General features: G+C 40.7%; 1 protein-coding gene across 3 annotated transcripts; it reads right to left on the bottom strand.

The window, feature by feature from the left end:
- Nucleotides 1-10,828: 10,828 nt before the first annotated feature.
- LOC101679335 (T cell activation RhoGTPase activating protein) lies at nt 10,829-20,838 on the bottom strand. Of its 3 annotated transcripts, XM_004770861.3 has the most exons (10): nt 20,685-20,838; nt 20,013-20,097; nt 19,870-19,923; nt 19,232-19,298; nt 17,433-17,599; nt 16,626-16,787; nt 16,039-16,148; nt 14,444-14,639; nt 13,532-13,646; nt 10,829-12,921 (listed from the first exon to the last, which is right to left on the bottom strand). In XM_004770861.3, exons 2-10 carry the CDS (start codon nt 20,037-20,039, stop codon nt 11,654-11,656), a joined length of 2,166 nt encoding a protein of 721 aa, XP_004770918.1. In that variant the 5' UTR covers nt 20,040-20,097; nt 20,685-20,838; the 3' UTR covers nt 10,829-11,653. The 3 variants fall into 3 exon arrangements, with proteins under 3 accessions (XP_004770918.1, XP_044936026.1, XP_044936027.1); XM_045080091.1 differs by lacking the exon at nt 20,013-20,097 and having other exon boundaries at nt 20,685-20,829; XM_045080092.1 differs by lacking the exons at nt 20,013-20,097; nt 20,685-20,838 and adding an exon at nt 18,381-18,591 and having other exon boundaries at nt 19,870-19,929.
- Between the last annotated feature and the right edge of the window lie 1,622 nt (nt 20,839-22,460).

Here is a 22,460-nt window from a genome sequence, read left to right as displayed (position 1 = left end):
GGATATTGCTTATTGTATGTAAATTGTACCTATGGAAGAAAAACAATTTTTATCCCAGTGGACCAAGATATAAAGATGCTTGGTACCCGCTAAAGCAGTATGTGTAGCTGGGATCAGACTTTAGTTCTCAACCCAGAATATTTTCCCTTCCCATTAGATCTGAGCACAGAATGCAGGATTGTAGGAAGGAAGAAGCAAGAAGGGAAACAAGTGTCCTAAGGATGGATTTGCTGTAATCCAGACCCTTGGTCTTGTCCCAACCAGTGATGTCAAAACACTTCCCCACAGGACTGGAGACACGCCTTGATTTTAAAGCAAATTGAAAGTTTTTCATCTCTTAAAATAGCTTCCTCATTTTTCTTTCTCTTCCCTAGTCATAACACAGTCAACTTGAATTATATGGCCATATATGGAAACAAAGTCCAAGTGATTTAGAGTATGTACTGTTAAGGGACGTGAATAAAGAACTTTGGACACCTCTCCTGCCAGTTTTATGAGTGAGTGCTCCTTGCAACCTATTTCAATTATGTAAATGGATTAAAAGTATGTGAAGAATTTAGGGAGAATCATAAAATGCAGAGAATATGTTGAGTTAATGCTTTTTAGAATTCACATGTAAATTTGTCAACTTCTTCCCAGCTTATTATTTATAACATTTTAATGTCCTATATATTTTACATTTTTTTTTCTCTGTGCTTTTCTTGGGCTTAAAAAAATAGGTTCATTGAAATACGATATTTTTTTCTCTAAGAAGACATCATCTTGAAATTACTGAGGTGCTAAACTGCTGTCACATTATATCTGATGTTAGTGTGCAGGTTTCACTGTAAGAAAAAACATGAAAGATAATTCAGGGGAGGAGCACTTACTTAAATATGCGGTCACTGGCCTTTGTTGCCTAACGGAAGTGAAATCAGGTCATCTTATAGGATTTGCAATATGGAACTGCGTCCATGAAGGGCTTGAGCTGCATAGGTTACATTTCTGAAAAGCTCCTTTGTTCAAATAGTAAAAAATTACTTTGAGAAATTGGAAAATGTCCTCTGTGAGTCTGAATTTTTCAACTTTTTTTTTTTTTTAAAGATTTTATTTATTTGATAGACAGAGATCACAAGTAGGCAGAGAGGCAGGCAAAGAGAGAGAGAGGAGGAAGCAGAGAGCCTGATTCGGGGCTCGATCCCAGGGCCCTGAGATCATGTCCTGAGCCAAAGGCAGAGGCTTTAACCCATGAGCCACCCAGGCGCTCCCGAATTTTTTTAGCATACTTAACGTGAATTTATGGGAAACAAATAATGTAACAAATGAATTCATGGGAAATAATCTGAATTTGATGTTCCAGAGAAAACTAGCATTTATTGAACACCAGCTGTGCCTTGGCTACTGTATAAAGTACTTTATGCATATGATCTTATTTAGTCCTGTCGGCCGTATGGGGTAGGTAGTACTCTTATCCCCAATTTGCAGATGGGAAAATGCAGGCACAAACAGATGATGTAGTTTTGAGATTTTAGCTCTGGCCTCCTTTCTGTGGAGCCTGCACCCTTCCCCCCGGGCAAACTTGCAGGACCAGGTCTTCCATCATCCCTGAACCTTCCCTGTTCCTTTCCACCCACATTCATCTTATTTGTCCTCCTGGAGAGCCCAGCCTGCCCCCTCTGCTGGTCATGTCCTGTCCACCCTTCACTGTCTGGGCACTTAGACCTTCTGCATTCCCACAGTAGCTACCCTGCCTATTGCCTAGAGCCCAAACATAATTGCTCCCTAATGTTTGGGTAATAACTTCAGAACCAGCTGACCTGTCTCACATTGTTCTTACTCCAAACCATCCTATGTAATCCCCTTAAATACATACTCTTAAAAGCCTTGGGTGGCTCCCACTGTTCTGCTTTGAATCCTAGTTTGGAGAACACTCAAGGACTCCTAGAATCTTTGATCTGCTTTTCAGTTCTATTCACAGGTGGAAACTCCAACCCCAGACAGGTATTTCTCAGGTCATTTCAATGTGCTTGGCATATAATAAACACTTAATGTTAGTTATTGTTTTGTATTTAATGTTTGAAGATAATACACATAGTTACGTAGTTCAAACACTAAAAATATAGAAATGGATTGTTGAAATGTCTTCTATGTATTCTTGGCCACATGATTCCACTTCCCATTCCCCATCCCCACACATTAAACTATTATAATTAATTTCTTTTTTTTTAAAGATAAATGATAGCATACAATATACCTTGACCTACATGTTGCCTTTTTCTACTTAACATATCTTAGACATATTTTGTATCAATAGCTGAAGAGCTTGCTCATTTCTTTTTCGCAGCTGCATAGAAATTTTTATAGCTGCATGAATGGGTCATAATTTAATTAGTTATAATTTAATTATTCTCCAATGATACACATATATGTCATATCCAGTGTTTTACTGTTACAAACAAAGCAAAATCCTCATTCATGCCGCATGCATGAAAACTTACTTGTAAAGTACATTCCTAGAAAAATGATTCATGCATTTGTAATTTTAATAGATACTGCCAAACTGTCCTACATAGGCAACATATCGATTTCTACTTCCAACAGAAACAAATGAATCAACAGTTTCCCCACAGCCTTGCCAACACACTCTGGTATTAAACTTTTCATTTTTGCCTATAGATGGGAGAAATGGTGTTTTAGTGCAGTTTTAGTTTGTCTTTAAAAAAAAAAAATGAGTGAGTGTGAGCATTTTTCACATGTGTAAAGGCCATTTGTTTTTCTGTTTTGGCTCTTCATACCCTTTGCACATTTTAAAATTTTTCTGCACTTTCCATTTTCAATTTACAGATAGTGTATATTTTATGGAAATTAGCCCTTTTTCTGTTATATGGGATACAGACATTTCCCCATGTTTGCCATTTTTCTCATTTATGGTGTTTTATTCATGCAGATATTTTTATTTTGACATTGTTAACTTGTCATTTTCTTTCATGCCATCAGGACTTTCAAGTCATGTTATAAATACCTTTCCCACTCTGAGATGCTATGAATTTTCCCTTATTTCTCCTAGAAGTTTGGTTCTTTCACTTCCCACATTTAAATCTTAGAGCCGTGTAGAATTTATCCTGGCACATATTATGAGAAAATGTTCTCCCTTTTTCCCAGATGGCTGCTGATTTATACTGACACCATTTATTAAATTATCCTTATATTCCCCACTGCTTTGAAATACCACCTTTACGTGCTAACGTCTTGCACGCACCTGCCTCTATCCTTGGGCTTACTCTTCCGTCTGGCTGGTTTGTTGACTGTTTATGCCAGGAACCATCTGTTCACATTCTGAGCATAGCTGAGAATCAAGCAGGACTGTTTTTCCCTCGCAGATCCTTCTTTCCAGAGATCTCTTTCCTATCAGCATTTACTGATTCTTTAAATGTGGTTTTCAGTAAGTAACAACAGCAATAATAAATGGCAAACAACAAAAATCCTTCCTGTTGGATATTATTTCATGCTCATGTTAAGTTTATAAGTTAACTTAGGAAAAGATGATTTTGAATCTTACTCTCTAAGAATATAGTCAGTTCTTCTATTTTTGTTCTGTTCTACATCTTTGTCCTGCAAGAACATTTAAAGATTGTTGTCAAATTGGTTTTGTTACATTTCTTCCTAGATATTTTTATCCATTTGTTGCCAATATACATGAAGCCTTTTCTTTCATTATATTTTCCATTAGTTTGTATGGAGACTTTTGGTTTCTGTATATTAATCTCACAGCTTGCTAGCTTAATGTGTTTTCTTATTTCTAGTGGTTTTGTTTTTAATCGATTGTCTTGATTTTCCAAATACTCTATCATATAATCTACACGTAGGAAAGCCTTGCCTCCTCATTTACAATATTTATTCCTCTGGTTTCTTTTTCGTCTGGTTGTTTATTTATTTTTAAAGATTTTATTTATTTATTTGACAGAGAAAGAGAGATCGCAGGTAGGTAGAGAGGCAGGCAGAGAGAGATGGGGAAGCAGGCTCTCTACTGAACAGAGAGCCTGACATGGGGCTCGATCCCAGGACCCTGAGATCATGACCTGAGCTAAAGGCAGAGGCTTAATTCACTGAGCCACCCAGTCTCCCCTGTTTATTTTATTTTTAAAGATTTATTTATTTTTGAGAGAGAGCGAGCAAGCACATGGGTAAGGGGCAGAGGGAGAAGGAGAGAGAATCTTTACTTTGACTCTGTGCTGAGCCCAGGGCTTGACATGGAGCTCAAACTCAATAACCTGAGATCATGTCCTAAGCTGAAACCAAGAGTCCGGTGCCCCACCAGCTATGCCACCCAGGTGCGCCATGTCTGGTTGCTTTAGATCGTTCCTCCAGAGCAGTGATAGTTAATGGAAATAGTACCAGCCTGAGTTTTTTTCTGGCTTCAGTCAGAGTTTCTAGGGTTTCCTTATTAAGCCCATGCAGCTTTTTGGTCTAAGACTGACATCTTTAAAAAAAAAAAAATCATGTTCATCAGTTTCTGTTCCATTAAGACTTATTTTAAAAATTCAATACTGCAGGTTAAATAATGGTAGCTGATTTTTCAGTATCTATGGAGCTGGTTATATTTTCCCTATAGCTTACCAAAATCATGAATCATGTTAATAAATTTCACATTGAATCAAACTTTCACTCCCGTACTAACTCCAGTTGGTCTTCATACATTCCATCTACTATATTTTATTTAGGATTTTTGCATCAATATTCATAAGATCTGTAATTTTCTCTGTCTCTTATATAAATTCCTCTTTTAAGATTTTCTTTCTCTTCTAGAATTAGATTAGTAAATTATCTTTTTTTTATAGATTTATTTATTTTAGAGAGAGAACATGAGTGGGAGGGGCAGAGGGAGAGGGAGAGAGAATCTCATGCAGATTCTGTACTGAACATGGAGCCTCATGCAGAGCTGGATCTCTCAACCCTGATCATGACCTGAGCTGAAATCAAGAGTCAGCCCTTAACAGAATGTCCTACCCAGACACCCCGGTAAATCGTGTTTTTCTAGACTTGGATTATCTCATTCACATTTTCAAATGCATCGGCATGGATTTCAGCAAAGGAACCCTTTGATTCTTTTAATTTCCAGTCTCTGTTGATATTTCCCATCATCATTCCTCCTGTTGTGTGCTTTTGACGTTTCTTTCTCTTGCCTTTAGGCAGAAGTATGTTTTCAGAGAGCCAGCTTTCATTTTATTTATTAGTCCTACTCTTTTTTTTTGTTTCTGAAATTACCAATTTCAACTTTATTTTTATTATTCTCTTTCTACCTTCATGAACAGTACGTTGAATGCATTCACTTTTATTTTTGTTTAATACAATTGTATAAGGACATGAATTTTCATCTAAACGCAGCTTTGGTTGCATCTCCAGTTCTGAAAGGTGGTATTCACATGCATCTTTCACATTAGCTATTGTTATTACTTATTGTGGAAAGTCCCTGGAGGATTAAGGAAAGAAGTAAGTTGGGGTTCCCAGGATGGGGCTTGGTAAGACAGGCCTTGAGTGGTAGGAGGTAGGTGATGGGTTTTAGACTTGATGAAAATGATATTAAGAAGACACCTCAGTGGCTCAGTTTGTTAGGCATCTGACTCTTGGTTTTGGCTCAGGTCATGATCTCATGGGTTGTGGGATTGAGCCCTAAGTCAAGCTCTGCTATCAGCAGTGAGTCTGCTTGAGAATCTCTCCCTCTGCCCCTCCCCCCACTCACATGCTCTCTCTCTGTCTCTAAAATAAGTAAACAAATAAATCTTAAAAAAAAAAAAAAAGCCATTGGAGATTTCTGGTTTGGAAAGTAACAAGATGTAAGTGTTGTTTGAAAAGATGGACATCCACACATTAGCAGTTATCTTATATAGCACTTCATCTTTTCCAAAACCATTTTGGACAGGAAAAGCCTTTTCGACAGGAATGGAAAAAATAAGTCACCTACTTCCTTCTAAATAGTGATGTGCTCAGATCACATAAATGAATGCCTTCCTGGAATCTCTTGTGATTACTTATTTATTCACTTAAAAAATATTTTATTTACTTCAGACAAAAAGAGAGAGCATGAGTGGGAGGCAGGGGCAGAGGGAGAAGCAGACTCCCTGCTGAGCAAAGAGCCCAATTTGGGGGCTCGATTCTAGGACCCCAAGCCCAAGTCAGATGCTTAACTGACTGAGCCACCCAGGGGCCCCTCATGATAATTTTAAGTGTCCTGCACTTGGCCAGAAATCTTCTGTTACTGATTCTGGAGTTTCACATAGGAATCACCTTTCCTAAAATAAATTGGACCATGAAGCAGTTATTCATTTCTACTACAGCACTTGGTGTGATTTCTCATTTGGAATGTAGCTTTGCCTTCAGTGGCATCTTATTTCTCTACTAGATTGTGAATTCTTTACGGAAGTACAGTATGTTTTAAGCTTGAGGTCAATTCATATTTGTTAGTAATTTATTTTTACTTAAAACTCATATAATTATAGAATTCTCACAATGTGCATATGAATGATTGAAATACTTCAAAATTATTGTCTGCCTTGTCTTTATATTATCCCTAATCATAGTCAACATTTTCAGTTGTATAGTTATACTAAATAATCTGTGCTTTATCCTGCTTTCTGTTATTTGAGCAACTAAATTAGCATGTGTTGTATCATATCCATGATCTATTTTATTTGATTTTTGTGTCAAGGGCTAATAGTTTATGTTCCTACTGGTTTTTGTTGGGGAAGGCAACATGCCTAGGAGAAGCTATTTCCTAGACTCCCTCTGTGGGTAAGAGTAGCTGTGGGAATAATTTCTGGCTGCTGGGATGTGGGTAGCAGTTACATTCCTGCCTGGAATTTGGAGGTTAAAGCTGGAGGAGGATGCTCTTGCATACGGAAATGATGGAAGGCCACAAAGCGTGAATAAGACGGGCTACCTACCTCGTTTGCAGGGAGCAATACAAAGGGAAAGTGAGGGGCCCTTGTTCAATAGTTACTAATAATGAAAAAATGCCTGCAGCCGAGCATTAACCCCAGTGCCAAGCCCTTCTTGGCATGGGGCTCCGTGAGACAGCATAAGTTCCATACCCGTGAAGCTGGCCTTGGTGTGAAGGAGCCCGGGGCCCTGGGATCTCCTGGAGCTGCCATGTCAGCCCTGGACTGCCTGTCTGCTCTTCTTTTAATGGGGAGCACAACCCATTTCTTGTTTAAGCCTCTGTTATTTCAATTTTCTATTATGTGGCTCCCACAACTGATGTGTTGCAGTTACCCACGTTGTACAGATGAGGAAACTGAGGCTCAGACAAGTTTAGTACTTTAGGCTATCTGGGGTGTGGACTCAGGCCCTGTGAATTGGGTCATGTACTCTTTTGCTAACACAATGTCTTTCCATTCCTACAGAGATGGTATCATTCTGCATTTCCTTTTTCCGGCAAGACTTAACACTCTGCAGCCTTGCTTATCTCCCAGGGGGCCCTCTTTGTAGTCTATTAATAGGAGAAGGCAGCACTTCATCCCACTGATTTTTCCTCCTTCACATTTAATTTGTACTCTGGAGTAGAAAAGATGCAGCATCTCAGTCCAGATTTAAAATATGGCCCCCCAAAAGTGATTCACTTCCATCCCTAGCAAAATGTGTATAGTTTATTTCTCTCCCTTTGCAGATAAAGAGTTAAGATCTTATATAATTCAATTAAAAAAGAAACTCAAAATATGTGAGATCCCATCTGATGAGGGTTTCTGTCTACTTGACCCTTCAAGAGGAAGGCATGTACTGGCAGTCATTCTAGTGAGATCCCAATCAGGAAAATGCAGCTAGAATTTATTCCTGTAATAGTGCATCAGGGTAAATCATGTTTATTGCCCTTGGATATTCGCATCTGTGATCATGGGAAGCACTGTGGCCATTATTATGTGCTATCTCTTATGTGCTATCTCTTTGATTAGCACATAAGTCGTGGCTGTCACTTCACCTGCTTGGGGATCCCATGTGACACAGGTGTCATATTTTCTAGACTCTGAGATGATTTCAGTTTGGCTGAACTCCAGCATAAGCACCCAGCCTTGGTTAACATGAACAAGTCAAAATTCTGGACCACGTCGTGGGTGGTTTTGGGGTCAGGGGGACATAGCATGTCTTCACAGGTAATCACACAGCATCATGTGGGAGGCTGGCAATGGCATGTGGCAACCTACTTCTCTCCCTCTTTATAGGAGGAGAGGAAATTCCTTATCTTCCCTAAGAGGAAGAAATTCTAGTCTTTTTAGTCAGATTCTAGGGCAGTGAATGCTGCGTATTTCCCAGCGGGCACAGTAACTGTACATGCTCCCTCATCTTTCACTTGGTAAGAGGGCCAGAGTCCTTAAACTAGGCCCAGGAAGTAATGCATGGATGTTGGGGAGGCCCAGCGGCTCAGAAGCTAGAAATCAGACCTGGATTTAATCTCAACCCCTACCTAGCCCTTGACTTCCAAACTGATGTTACCATATGCCTTGCGTTGGGGTGTCAGGCACACTTGTGATTGTCCCATTTGTGACTTTGTGGCGCCTAGAAGATCCATGGAGGATAGGACTTTGGTGTTTCTGGGCCCTTCATAAGAACATATATATTTTTTAAATTAAAATTCAATTAACCAACATATAGTACATAATTAGTTTTAGATGTAGTGTTCAATGATTTATCAGTTGTGTGTAACACCCAGTGCTCATCACACCATGTGCCCTACTTAGAGTATCATTTTAATATCTAAATCATGCCATAAGCTTGGGCCCTCTGGTTATGGTGAAGCATTAAAAACTGTTGGCATAAGGAAGGCCTCATGAAGTACTACTTGGTGAAACTTAGTGTAAGGGTTCAATTGTGTCCTTCCCCACTCTGCATTCATTTGTTTCAGTCCTAACTCATAGTATCTCAGAATGTGACTATAAAGAGGTAAAAGAGATCACTAGAACCCTAATCCAATGACTAACTGGGGGTGTCCCTCCAGAAAGGGAAGTTTGGGGATGATTACACACAGAGAGAAGACAATGTAGAGACCCAGAGTGATGGCTGTGTTTGAGCAAGGAGAGAAGCCTGGAACAAATCCTTCCCTTGAAGCGTCATAAGGAACCGACCTGCTGATACCTTGATCTCCGCTCTAGCCTCCAGCACTGTGAGACAATACATTTCTATAGTTTAAGTTACTTGTTTGTGATATTTTGTTATGGTAGCCGCAGCCAACTAATGGGCTTGGCCAGCAGACTGGGCAATCCTAAAACCAGTGGACTCCATGGATAGATGTGGGAAGGCCACTCTGCGATATTTGAAGTGGTCACCACACCACAAAGACAGCGACATTAATGACATCCGCTTGACTGCTTGACTGCAAGAAGTTCTTCAGTGTTTGCCAGCAACTGCACTACTTACATGTGATAGGTAGAAGACCTTGGTCTCACACGAGTTGTTTTAAAATAAGGAAACTCAGGACAGGTTTTTTGTGATCTGAGTTAGGTTATACAGAGGTCAGGTCAGTGGTAAAGTGGAATAGATTGGAGACTTCCAAGTCTTAGTTGTTTATTGATGAGAATTCTGATTCTCAGTAGGAAGTTGCTAGGCTTGTTTTAGTCCTGAAATACTTAAAGAGTGCTTGGCACACAGTAGGTGCTAAAAATTATAACCATTACTATTCGTGTCCGACCCTGGAAGAGGATTATTTTTGTGAAGTTAGCAGAGGGGAGTGTCTGCTCCTTGAAGTTTGTACACTTTTGCTGTACTTAATAAAGTATTTTTTAAAAAAGATTTTATTTATTTACTTGACAGAGAGAGAGATAGCCAGAGAGGGAACACAAACAGGGGGAGTGGGAGAGGCAGAAGCAGGCCTCTCGCGGAGCAGGGAGCCCGATGTGGGCTTGATCCCAGGACCCCGGGATCATGACCTGAGCCGAAGGCACACGCTTAACAACTGAGCCACCCAGGAGCCCTTTAATAAAGTATTTCTAATGACATTTTGAGGTCTGAGCATATTGCCTTGAGCAATCTGGGTTACATTTTTAACTTTTTACCACATTATCAGTAAATCTCCTTTGAAAAGAGTAATAGGTCTTCACCATCGGGTGGTTGACCAATGCAAAAATATTTCTTGAACAAATAAAAAACACACAGTGTTTTATGAAAGAGGTTGATAAAATAAGGAAAATAGAAGTCTAATATCTCCAAGGTACTAGGTAAATATCCTAACTGTTGAGCATTAAAGTTCTAATATATGACAAATGTTTTACCATTATGTTTGTGAATAAACAACCTGAGTATAGTAAAAATAAGGTTTGTAAAGGTACTGAAGAGTTTATTCCACTCAACAGGAAATATTATATTCACTATATTACCCTGTATTTGCATACTAAATTATTTTTACCATCTTTTTTTAAACAAAGATTTCATTTATTTATTTGAAAGAAGGGGGGAAATAGAACATGAAATGTGGGGGGAGGGACAGAGGGAAGGGAGGAGCAGACTCCCTGCTGTGCAGGGAGCCTGATTCGGGACTCAGTCTCAGGACCCTGGGATCATGACCTGAGCTGAAGGCACACTTCACTGAATGAGCTGCCCAAGCACCCCCTGCATTCTAAATTTTCTAGCCTCTGAGTTACTGTTGAAAAAAAAAGGCTTCAAGTAGGTACATTTTTATGGATTTGCAAACCATCGGAGAACTGGATTCATCTTTTCTTTCTAAAGACAAGGTCCCAGACAACCTATTACCCTAGAGTAATGAATATATATTCAATAAATGTTGAATGAACCAATGTGTGAATGCTTTTCTTGGGTTTCTATGGAATCAAGGGAGCGAAGGCAGTATATCAGTCAAGAATGAACATTTTTACTTTGAAACAAGGAAGACAATTTATTGTAGTGAGATTACACTGAAATTCTATATATGGTCCCCAATCAAATAAAGTAATTTCCTGCACACTGTTGGAGAAGACATTACTAAGCCACCAAGAAACTCAAAGTGCTATAAATCAGTTAATATTGAGGTATTGCATTTTTACTCATCTATCCAAATTGAAAAAGATGGTTGAAAGGACAATTTAAGTATTTTTCATAAATTTTAACAAATATATTTTTCATTTACTGGAGTTTGTAGTGCCTTTGATAACTCCAAACACCGAAGTCTATTCCTTGCAGTCTGCTCCTTTTTCTTACCATGTGAGTAATATCCCAAAGCTGCTTACAGGAGTAAACTTCTAAGAGAGATTTAAACATTTTCCCCTAAATGGGGTTTGTGGAAAATACGAAAAATGGCATGACATTTAAGGCAACATGAAAATAGAAGAAAAATTATTTTTGAACACTAATAGAAAAGTGCCCCAGGAGGCAGGGAACAGCAGTGCCATTGACTACAAGTTCACAAACAAATATACACACACTCATGTAGACATCTTTGCACCTAACACCTTGTCTTCACTGAAGAATTTTATATACTTTCTATACACTTTTATACACATTTTATACACTTGCTACATTTTGCACAAATTCAGGCACACACAGACACTACATAGCTAGCCCCACTGAGGAGGGCTTACACTACTTCTCTAAAGGAGCTTATTATTGACTTTCTTGGACACAGAGTCTAAAGCAGTTCTTCATACAGTCATGCATTTACAAAGATACCACAAGCCATGGTGTCTGCTTGGTCTTCCTAAATGTAGGATTCTTTTGCATACTGGAGCTGGTCAGCTTCAAAGGCCGGCTGGTTACATCGCCATACTAGGTGGTCCAGCTCAGTCTTCTGTTTTGACTCAGACATAGGTCTCAGATGGTGCGGCTCCGGTCTCCCTGTGACAGTCACTTGTCCTATCGTTTCAATAGAAGCGTGGATAGTCCTGCTGTGCTTCCAACTCTCAGTCCTGGGAGATAGTCTGTGCCTGTCAAGTGGCTCTTGACTGCATATATCTCTTGAGTTCCCTTTGTGATACAAAGGTAGGAGAGGTGGTAGTTGAGTGTCCTGGCTGAGCATTCTGGCCCTCATGCTGCCAACTGTTTGGCCCCTGTAGTCCAAGAGGTCCAATGCCTGGCACCGAATGGCCTCTTCATAAGATGGCGGACTCCCAGGGCTTCTCTGGTCCACTTGCTGGAACACATCCTCTACTGAGAGGGCATAGGATCTGGAGCTAAAGTCTAGAGCTGTTTGGCCCTGAATTTCAGAAAAGTTCTCCTGGATGATTCGCCCAGCAAGCTGGCTTTCTTTTTTAAAGCCTTTCTTTACTTGGTCTCTTGTAAAGCCTTTGGATTTCACAGACACACAGCTGGAAGTTTTGGTCAGCACTCTTTTGTGAGAGGCAAAGGAGAATGACATGGAATGTTTTTTAATCTCTCTGTTGGGCTTAATTTTCTCTGTCTTTGTGAAAGACTGATGTCTGGTGAAGAAATTTCTTTTGGGACCGGAAGGAGAAGCCACGGGGGAGCTGTCAGAGGAAGCATCCAGAGAGCCACTGGAGGCAGCTTTGGGTGCCAGTCCCCACATTAACCCCAAACCCTGAGTCGAGTTCTTCACCTTCAGGTCCTGTGGCCTCTGGGTTTTGCCTTCAGGGGCAGGAAACACCTCCTCTGGAAATGGGTCTTCAGTTTCCTCACCTTCCAAACAAGCCCCTGCCTGGGCCATGGTGAAGTCGTCCTCACTTTGTGTTAGTTTTTGGTGAGTTTTCTGGCTCTCAAGGCTCTCCTGGGAGGATGACATGTTGGGCTCTGAGTAGCTTCTGTCTGGTTCCCTGAGGGAGTTTTTCAGCCTGGCTACAGTGCTGACAACGGGCTCCGGGCTCAACTCCCAAGCGAGCTGTGGGCTTCTGGGCTCCCAGTCGGCAGCTGCCTCCAAGAGCACCTGCCTGTTTGGGGAGCTGATGGCACCGCTGGATTCTGCCTCAGGATCATTGCTGTCATAGGCTGAGTCATTCTGTAGCGTTGACGCGTCTGGAGGAAGTTAAGGGACAGTTGAGTTTCTGGGTCAGTTTCTTTGAGAAATAAACTTTAGTACCACCATTCACCCTACTTGTATCAAGGATGGCACTAGGTAATTTGGTGAAGCTACTCTGGGGCTTGATACAAAAGAAATCTGTCACATTAAAATTTTGTTTCTTTCCTTCTGGGATGCAAAGAGAAGTAGGAAAAGGAAATATGAGTGAGAGAATGAGCATGAGAAAAGGCACAAAACAATGTTTTCATTGAACATTTGTTGACCTTAAATTAAAAAAAATTAATCCTTTGGATAGCTCTTTGATTGGATCCATTCCATTTTAATGGACCCATGTCCCATTATGTGGAAACAACCCTCTAGCGAAAGGTAACTTAGTAAACTCAGCAGTTCTTTATGATTGAGAAAGAAGCTGAAGGCGTGTCAGCTGAGTGAGGGGACTGCAGCAAACTGGAGAGCAGGTTTCCATGTTAATGGCATCCTATTAATTTGATTTGGTGACTTGGGTGGGTAACTTCTGCTTCCTATACCAGAGATACTCTACGTGATTGGCAGACTGGAATGGACGCCCCCCTAACAACCACAAGCAATCGAGAACACATACGGTACCTGAACTGTCAGTGTGTTCCAAGGAGTCATCAGAAGCAGTACTGGAATGTGCTGGAATGTTCTCCCCAAATATTTCCAAGCAATTATCGATGAGGAATTCCACCAATGTCTTAACCTGTGAGGAAAAAGAAGCAAGTTTTCAGCCTAAAGACATCTTCCATTTTTTTTTTTTAAAGATTTTATTTATTTATCAGAGAGAGAGAGAGAGAGCAAGCACAGGCAGACAGAATGGCAGGCAGAGGCAGAGGGAGAAGCAGGCTCTCTGCGGAGCAAGGAGCCCGATGTGGGACTCGATCCCAGGACGCTGGGATCATGACCTGAGCTGAAGGCAGCTGCTTAACTAACTGAGCCACCCAGGCGTCCCGGACATCTTCCATTTTTTTTAAAGGAAGAGGGGGAAGGAATGGGGATAGAATGAGGGTTCACTGTCAGGGAGGTGCCAAAATGTGCACACGAGATCTTTATGTGTTTGAAAAGAACCTACAGGAAATTGGTAAAAATCATATATATTAAAGCTATTTTTCAGATGTACATTTTTTGAGAATAAAAAAAACCCCTCTAACTAAAATTTTCATTTAAATAAGGAATTTACCAAACTGATAGTTGGACTGACAGAGTACAATGCACAAATGAAAAAAACCCAACCAAACAGAAGGGCTTTTCTATCTTAGGAGACAGTGAGACTTAACTTTAACAAAGGACACCTTTGTCATCCTACGAGACAGGATTGTTCCGTTTCATTAAACACATAAACCCAAGCGAGCAGAACTGTGACAAAAGCATTTTGCATTTCATATTTCACTGCGAGCTTGAGTCAGCTGGAGAGACTCGGAGGCATCTTATCCATTGCCTTTTTCAAACAGATGGTGAGATCATACATTGGGAGTTTCTCAGACAGAGACCTGAACAAACCTTATTGTGCAAGTCTTTCTGGGCTTCGAAAGACAGGTGTTGGTCGTTCTCTCGGGTCAGCATGTTGGGTCCGACGCAGATGGCCAGATTGCTGGCGTCCATCTTATTGACCTCGGAGTTCTTGCTGATCAGGTAGAGCACGGAGATCAGGTGCTTGAGCAGCAGGAAGTTGGGCCTGGGGAGCTTATCTGCAACCCTGGAATGAAATTCAGGGAAGCTGGTTTTAGAGAAGGCTAATGATCTGTCTCAGTTTTAGTGTAGCAAGTTGAAAGTTTCTGCTTAACCCAGACTTCCTTCAAAATGAGGAAGGTGCGTTGTCATGAGTAAGACTGTGAAATGTTCATTCGGACACTTCCAGTGGCAAGTGATGTGGAATGAAACTCCTTAACCACGAGATCTTAAAGACCTAAGACACTGGTCTTTATAGTTAGGACACCAATAACACATTCCTTTATTTGTATAGATCTTACATTGGGAATCCTTCTACAACAGACTCCATAGTTGAATCCATTTTGGAAACTGTTTTGTAGAATAATCCTGCAGCCCTGCAGAATGTCTTTCTACCACTGCAAGACTGGTATTTTGAGAGCACGATCATTTGCCTTTCTTGATCTGTGATCATCACACAAAGATTACCCATTTTTATGCCATTCCAAGAAATCTTTATGGAAAAGAAAGCAGTTTCTAAGGGCATGTTTGTAAATATGGTCAAGTCACCACTTAAATGGGAACATTGGTACTAATGATAATAAATGAGACAGGTAAAGCCTCGCTTTTTCAAAATACGCAATGGTGACTCTAACATTGGGACCGTTTTCACTTAAGAAGTTACTATTATGGAAGAGCTTAATGTCTTTAGGAGAAACTTGCATTAATCTTAGGATTTTCAATATGGGACAGATACTCTAATGCCTTCAATTCAATAACTATTTCACTGGAAATATTTAGCCACTTAGAATAGTCATAACAAGGAGACTTTCACGGCATTCGGCCAAAGTGCTGATATTTTGAAGTTAGTGTTTGAGATTGCCTAGTAGCTAAAAGCTTACCATTGCATTTACAAGTGTAATTGTTTTTGTTGTCTTTGGAATTTTTTTTTATAGTTTTCATTTTGGTTAATGAGGAGACTATGAAATATGCTGTGGAATTTTATGATCAAAACAATTCCTTCCAGATTGTTCTCCTGTGCTTTAATGGATGGGAATTGTTGCCTTGCTTGACACAAATCTATTAGGCTAAGGGTAACCCCACATTCCTACAGTTGGCTACTTAGCCTGTTTTGAGGTTTCCCTCTATGATTTTGTCTCAAACCTTCTGGAACTACTAATGTTTTTAGGTTCCCCCACCTCTTGGGATTTGTGAATATTGAAGTTCACTTTCTCCTCTTTGAAAAAGTGCTTCCTTTCCTTTGGCTAAAACTACTTTAAAAGGAATGTCTATTGTACCTCATGACTTTTATTCTGGGTGTAGATAAATAATTCCACTCTGATTCCCTGAACATGTCAATATTCCTGAACTAATCAGAGAACTGTGTGAAGAATCGGAAGATGGAGACCATGAGGGCCTGGCCTCTGGCAAAGACTCTGGCCACTTACGCTTTGAGGGCCTCAATTTTGTCCTCCTCATTCTGCCTCTCCAGTGCATCCATCCACTCTTCAAACAAGTCACATGAAAGCAGCTTCTGGGGGATACTTCTGAGGAAGTCCTGGAGGATGAAAGGGGAATGGTTGGGCCTGGTTAGGCTACACATGGCCTGGCACCTTCATCTTCCTCTTGCCTGGTCCAGCTCAGGGACCCTCTGATCATTCTACCACAGGCTGTGCCCCCCTTCTTCTGCATTGTTCACTCTAGGGAAATCTCTCAGCAGCTTCCTGCCAATGGACAGAGTGAGGCCATCATTTGAGGGGCTCCCAGCTTCAGGGACATGGACTTGGCCTTTTCTCATCAGCATTTGGGGAGAATGTACTGTATCATTCCCTGTTGGAATCTGGGACTGTAGACACAGAGATGTTCATATAAGAAAATAAAAGGCTTCTTAAAAAACTAGAACCAAAACTAAAAAACGTAAACTCCCAGATCAGCTTACTTTGATTTGTAGGGAGAAGGGCCCGTTTCTTATTTTCAGAGACTTAATGTGTCAGAGCCCACTGGAATATTATTGGCAGCAATGTTGTGACCTCACCTTAAAGACCACCGCCAGAAGATGCACAGGGAGACTTTTCAGATCCACCATGCCTCCCGAGTTGAGCTCCTCCTTTAGCTCTTTTCGGGCTTTCTCATTGGCTGCTTTCCTGAAGATCCCTTCCGTGAAAGGTCCTTTAAGGCACAGAACAGTGAGAATATCCTGTAGGAAAGAGATGTAGGAATGGGAAAGGGTTACTCTTACTTTGAATACACAAAACCATGTGCTGCTACTACTCTATGCAAAATCTACGTGTAGGTATTGAAACGGTGCATGTGAACAGTAGCAAACTTCACCTGTCATAGAGAATCCTCTCCCTAAAAGGCAGTTCTCTGTGATACCAACACAGTCTTTACAAGAGACCACGAATGCCAGGTTTTCACAGCCCCATTGTTATCAACTTTCTCCCTCCACTCTGCTACTTTTTCTAAGAAGAGAATGCTCTAATTTGTGCATTCTAAAATTATTTCCATTCTCTCTACTTTCAAGTCATTCTGTATAAACACTGGATTTCTGATCATATACTTTATACCTGATACTATATCTCCATCCATTGACTTCACAGAAGTTACACATCTTTTAGCATTCCTAACTCCACGAAATCAGGAAGATGGAAGTATAGATGTCTAGAATATAAGTAGTTCCGTAGTCTCCTGACTGCACTCATATTGGAAACACCATTTCTAAAAGTGGAAAAACCTAAAGACTGGCCCCAGCAAGTTTAGCATGAGAATGACATTTAGAACTCCCAAGGATTTTTCACATCTGACAAAAACCTGAAGTAGGTTTGCGGGTACATGCACCTACCTGAATGGGTCTGGGGAGTGTGTCGTCCTCCCCACAGATGACTGACAACGGCTGATCAAACAGTGATGTTTTCAATTCAGGTTCTGAAGCCCCAGAAAAATCTGACAGAGCAGAAAGCCTTCTCATGAGAAAGGGCCAGGACAGCACCTTCTTTCTCTTCTTAATTTCTATAGCCAGGAAAAGGCAAAGAGAAAAAGTAGATTCATAATTATTAAATTATTAAATAATTATTAAAATAATTAATAAAGCTCCATATAAGACAATTGATATTGTCAGCCACATAATATCATCTGTGGTATGCCACAGGGGAAGGGGGGAATGACTTTGAAAAACTGAGAAAGCAAAGGGCATGAATTTTAATCTAGCAAAATGAACGCAAAAAGCAACCACATTGTTACCAGAGCAACCGCCCTTAAATATCAACACCCAGGTTCCTCAAAGCCTCCACCTTTCCTGTTTTTAGTCTTCACTGGCTGTTTGCTGCAGAAAAGCAGCAAAACTAGCCGAGGAGATCCCAAACAACCATCTTCATATATTGACCTTAATAACTATAGTGGTTTTTCTCATGCGAAATAGATTATTTTAATTTTCTCCTTTGACTGGCAGTGAAAACTAGCCTTAACAGGAGAGGAAGTGACTTGCTCAAGATCTTCTTTCTTTAAACTGAAGATTGGTTGACATAGAATGTTACATTAGTTTCAGTCACGATGGGAAACAATATGGAATTTCCTCAAAAAATTAAAATAGAAATGCCACACCATCCAGGCATTTTACTGCTAGGTTTTACCCAAATAAAAAGAAAACATGAATTCAAAAAGTTTATGTGCACCACTATGTTTATTGCAGCATTCTTTACAATAGGCGAGACATGGAAGCAACCAAAGTGTCCATTGATGGATAAATGAATAAAGAAGATGTGGTCTTTAAATACAGAAGAATATTACTGACCCATAAAAAGGAATGGGCTCTTTGCTCAAGATTGGTTTGAAGGCCCTTAGCTGGGCAGGCCAGTACACCTCGCAGCCACACTAGCACCAACCAGCCACTAGAGGGAGCTCCATCCGTCTGTCTGCCGTCCCCTTCAGGATTTCCCCTGGGGCTGCTTGAGGACAAGGCGGGCACAAATGGCCACGGGAAGGCTTGAACCTAGACCCGGCGGCTGGGAATTATCAGTAAAACATTAGTGGGATGTTCTATCTTTGCAAAATCCTGAAGACATGTGTGCAATGGGCATCGCATCTCACACGTTTCCTTCTTTTTATTTTCCCTCTTTTCCCCTGTCTTGTTTTCCCCTTCACATAGAAGCTCTGTTTCCTGAATGCATTGCAGTATGTTTCCACACTGGCAGGTGCAAGAGGATGGACAGAGAAGTGGTTTGTCCCTTACAGCTCAGCAGAACTGGGTCGCGGTTATGTAATACAAAACACATTATGAAAACTGTGAAAACAGTGAATGGTGGGTTTCTGGGAGTTGGAGCTCAGCACAAATTGTTTCATGGATTCTTACATTCATTCTTCATTAGAGAAGGAAGAAAAGGGAAAAGGAACTGTCTATTCTTCGTATGGATGTCTGCTTTAATTGTCAAAACAGACGGGGCTAGGAGATCTGACCCCACTAAAAGCTGGGGGATGCTCTAGCGAGCCAGAGTCTGCCAGCCATTGAAGGGTTAATGTTCTGCGGTCTTTAAAAGAACACTTAAAAAAAGAAATTCCTAGTAGGGTAGAGTACTGTGGTTTTGCAAACCAAGAACACTTGTTGTTAGCACTTACATAAAAGAACGGTTTGTTTTCAAAACTCACCAATTAGCTGGCAAATATTATCTTCACTCTCACACGATGCCAACAGAGGATGTTCCTTGATATTGTTCTAAAAAATATATTTATTTTTGTTAAAAATGACTGAGGAGATCTACCCAATCTTTCCCCACAAAATACATATACAACATCTTATTCATATCAAAATTATGTTAAATTTAAATTAAAAATTTTAAAAATTAAAAATTAGTCAAAGTCCCATGAATTTTTTCTAACTTCTAGAATCAGTAATACAGTCTTGATTATCATCATATAGGCCCTGATTAGTATATATATATATATATATATTTTTTTTTAAGATTTTATTTATTTATTTGACAGAGAGAAATCACAAGTAGATGGAGAGGCAGGCAGAGAGAGAGAGAGAAGCAGGCTCTCTGCTGAGCAGAGAGCCCGATGCGGGACTCGATCCCAGGACTCTGAGATCATGACCTGAGCCGAAGGCAGCGGCTTAACCCACTGAGCCACCCAGGCGCCCCCTGATTAGTATATTTAATTAACTACATTTAGAATGTTAATTTTCTACTCTAAGAATTATACAATCCAAACAATACTCAAAGAAACAGAAAGTTTTCCATATTCTCACAGTGAAGATGAAAAATTTTTAAAAATTGCTCTCTTACCTCTGACTGACATTCAATCAATGTCTCCATGTTATTGGCATTTAGTGTTTTTGACTGAAAGAGAAAAAAATTAAGTTAGGTAAAGCTCATTTAACTATGACCTCTGGAAAATATGAATTAAGAAATATAAGAGGGGTACGCACAGCATTGCAGCTGCTTCTCAACTTCATTAGATTTGGGGCTGACTGTCCAGGGATGAATTTTGCTTCTGTGTGGCCTTGGCTCTGTCTATGAGAAATCACATGGGGGAGAATGAGGAGGGAGACCCGTGATAAGTTGGCCAGTTTTGGGGCCAAAACACAAACTCTGAAACTATTAGATAGAAAAGTTTTCATTCAAAGTCTGTGATGTGTTACCAGCTGTCTTCAGCTATCAAGAACAGCGCCTGAGCACACCTATTTCTAAATTTTTTAAACCCAATATCTTTACTATGCCAGACTTTATTATTCATTTATTCCATTCCCATCAACAGATAATCTAACAATCATATGATAACTAACATTTTTTGGGGGGGAGGAGGAGCTCATGTTGTCAGGTACTGTGTAAAGTGCTCTTCACGGATTAGCTCCTCTAGCCCCCAGAGCAAAGCCCTTATTCCCAGGATGCTACTTGCAGTGAACGTGAAACAAAGTTAACATTGATAGAATTCCTATACCAGAAGAGTGCAGGCTTCACGCTGAAGATAAGCTTTTAGTGCTCCGCTTCTTTAACGTGATTTGCGGCATGTTTTGGGGTACGGCAGTTTTCTGTTGGAGGTGCTCTCAAAGACCTGCCAGCTAGCTAATTTGCCGGTTATATTAATTTATGGTACTTACCCTCAGAGGGCCTCCAGCCAGAGTTCTCTTATCTCCGGGGAACCGTGCCAAACGGGAGAAACAGCATAACACTCTGCTCGTACTAATCCACGGACAGAGAAAAACCGAACTGCTCTAACTTCACGTGTTCTGCCTTATAAACGAGAGGGGGGGGCAGGTGGAAATTCAGAATATTACTGAGACCGGAAAGAACATCATGGGTTGTCACCCAGACATCGCTAGCCAGACACTGGGGAGCTCTCACTTCCTCATTCCTTTTAGGGCAGCTCTGTTCTTTTTCTTCTTTTGACAACTTCAAAAGTAAAAAAAAAAAAAAAAAAAAAAAAAATCTATAAACTACTAAGGGTGGAAAAGATGACATATGGCCCATAGGTGAAGGCTCTGATTAATGTCACAGGTGGGATGTGTGAATAAGAAATTGTGTTATTCTGTAATAAACATAATTTTATTTCATGCAGTGATTTCGGGCACCCTGCTTTTGTATCCTGTTTGGGTGCTGTGTCCCTTCCACCCACCGTCTGCTCCGTTCATCAGTCCCCATATGTTGCCCAGCGATCCTGTGGGGGCGGGATCCTCCGGACCCTCTGCCTCCTCTGAGGAACGATCACCATCAGTTTCCTTTGGAATTAGGAAGAGTCCACTAAAGCCAGCTGCCAAAATATGAACTCCCCGTCTCCTTTCCCTAACGCCTAGTTAAAATCGTTAATACTTAATTTGTAGTTAGACCATCTCTAATCGTGACATGGAAGGGAAACCAAAAATTCCTTTCTTTAAAAAAAAGATTTTATTTATTTGAGAGAGTGAGAGAGAGTGTGAGTCGGGGGGAGGGGTGCTGAGAGACAGAGGGAGAGGGAGAAACCGACTCCCCACTGAGCAGGGATCCTGATGCAGGGGTGGATCCCAGGACACGAAGATCATGACCTGAGCTGAAGACAGATGCTTAACCCACTGAGCTACTCAGGCATTCCCAAAATTCTTTTGATCAGACCTATTTCAAGTAGAAAGGAGATGGTGAATTCATCTGAGGATCCTTTCTGGGTAAGAGAAAATCTCTGGTCTTTTCTATGGCTTAAAGGTTATATATAAAATAACTCAAGTACCTGAGGAGCAGAATGTGACAGCCATTGGGACATCTTTACACAGTGGAGTGTTCCCTAGCACTGAGCATGTGTGGTCTATAACTAAGCATCCAACAGTGTGGTTGGGTCTCACCATATCACATTGAGCTAAAGAAGCCAGACACAAAGGAGCACACCTTGAATGCAAAGTCCTCCGCACTGTTAGGAGCCAGCTCTGTGCTGTTATACCAATATCCCTGGGGTGGGTAGGGACCGCCGGGGGCCAGAGATGGCTTTGTGATCCTCCACGTCCTGATCTGGACACTGATCGTGTCCTCTTCACATTTCTGCACATATGTCACTCTTCAACAAAAAATTAAAACCACCTTGTCTTGATTCATCATCAGAAGACTTTAAATTCCAAGACTTTTTCAGATTGATCGCTCTATTGTCTTTATACCAAAACGAAGTCATGATTAGGCATTGTTCGGGAGCCTGGAGCACAGAGCGGTTAAAATTTGCCCTTAACTCAGTGCTTTGGTGGTGGTGCTCAGGTCTCCGGCTGGAGGCTCCCTCTCTGAAAACTGCCACAGAACCAGAGTTTCTAGCTGTGACCCCACAGAGTCTGTGCACAGTCCTGCCTTTCATCCTCTCTCCTGCCTTTACAAACCTTCAGAATGACTCATTGACTTTTTTTATTATCAAAAAGGGCATATAT

The sequence above is a fragment of the Mustela putorius genome, unplaced genomic scaffold (genome assembly GCF_011764305.1).
Source record: "Mustela putorius furo isolate JIRA1106 unplaced genomic scaffold, ASM1176430v1.1 tig00000450_pilon_pilon_pilon, whole genome shotgun sequence".
In the NCBI taxonomy this organism is placed as follows: domain Eukaryota; kingdom Metazoa; phylum Chordata; class Mammalia; order Carnivora; family Mustelidae; genus Mustela; species Mustela putorius.
The sequence above is the reverse complement of the archived record's forward strand: the minus strand, read 5'-3'. Positions and strand labels throughout refer to the sequence as shown.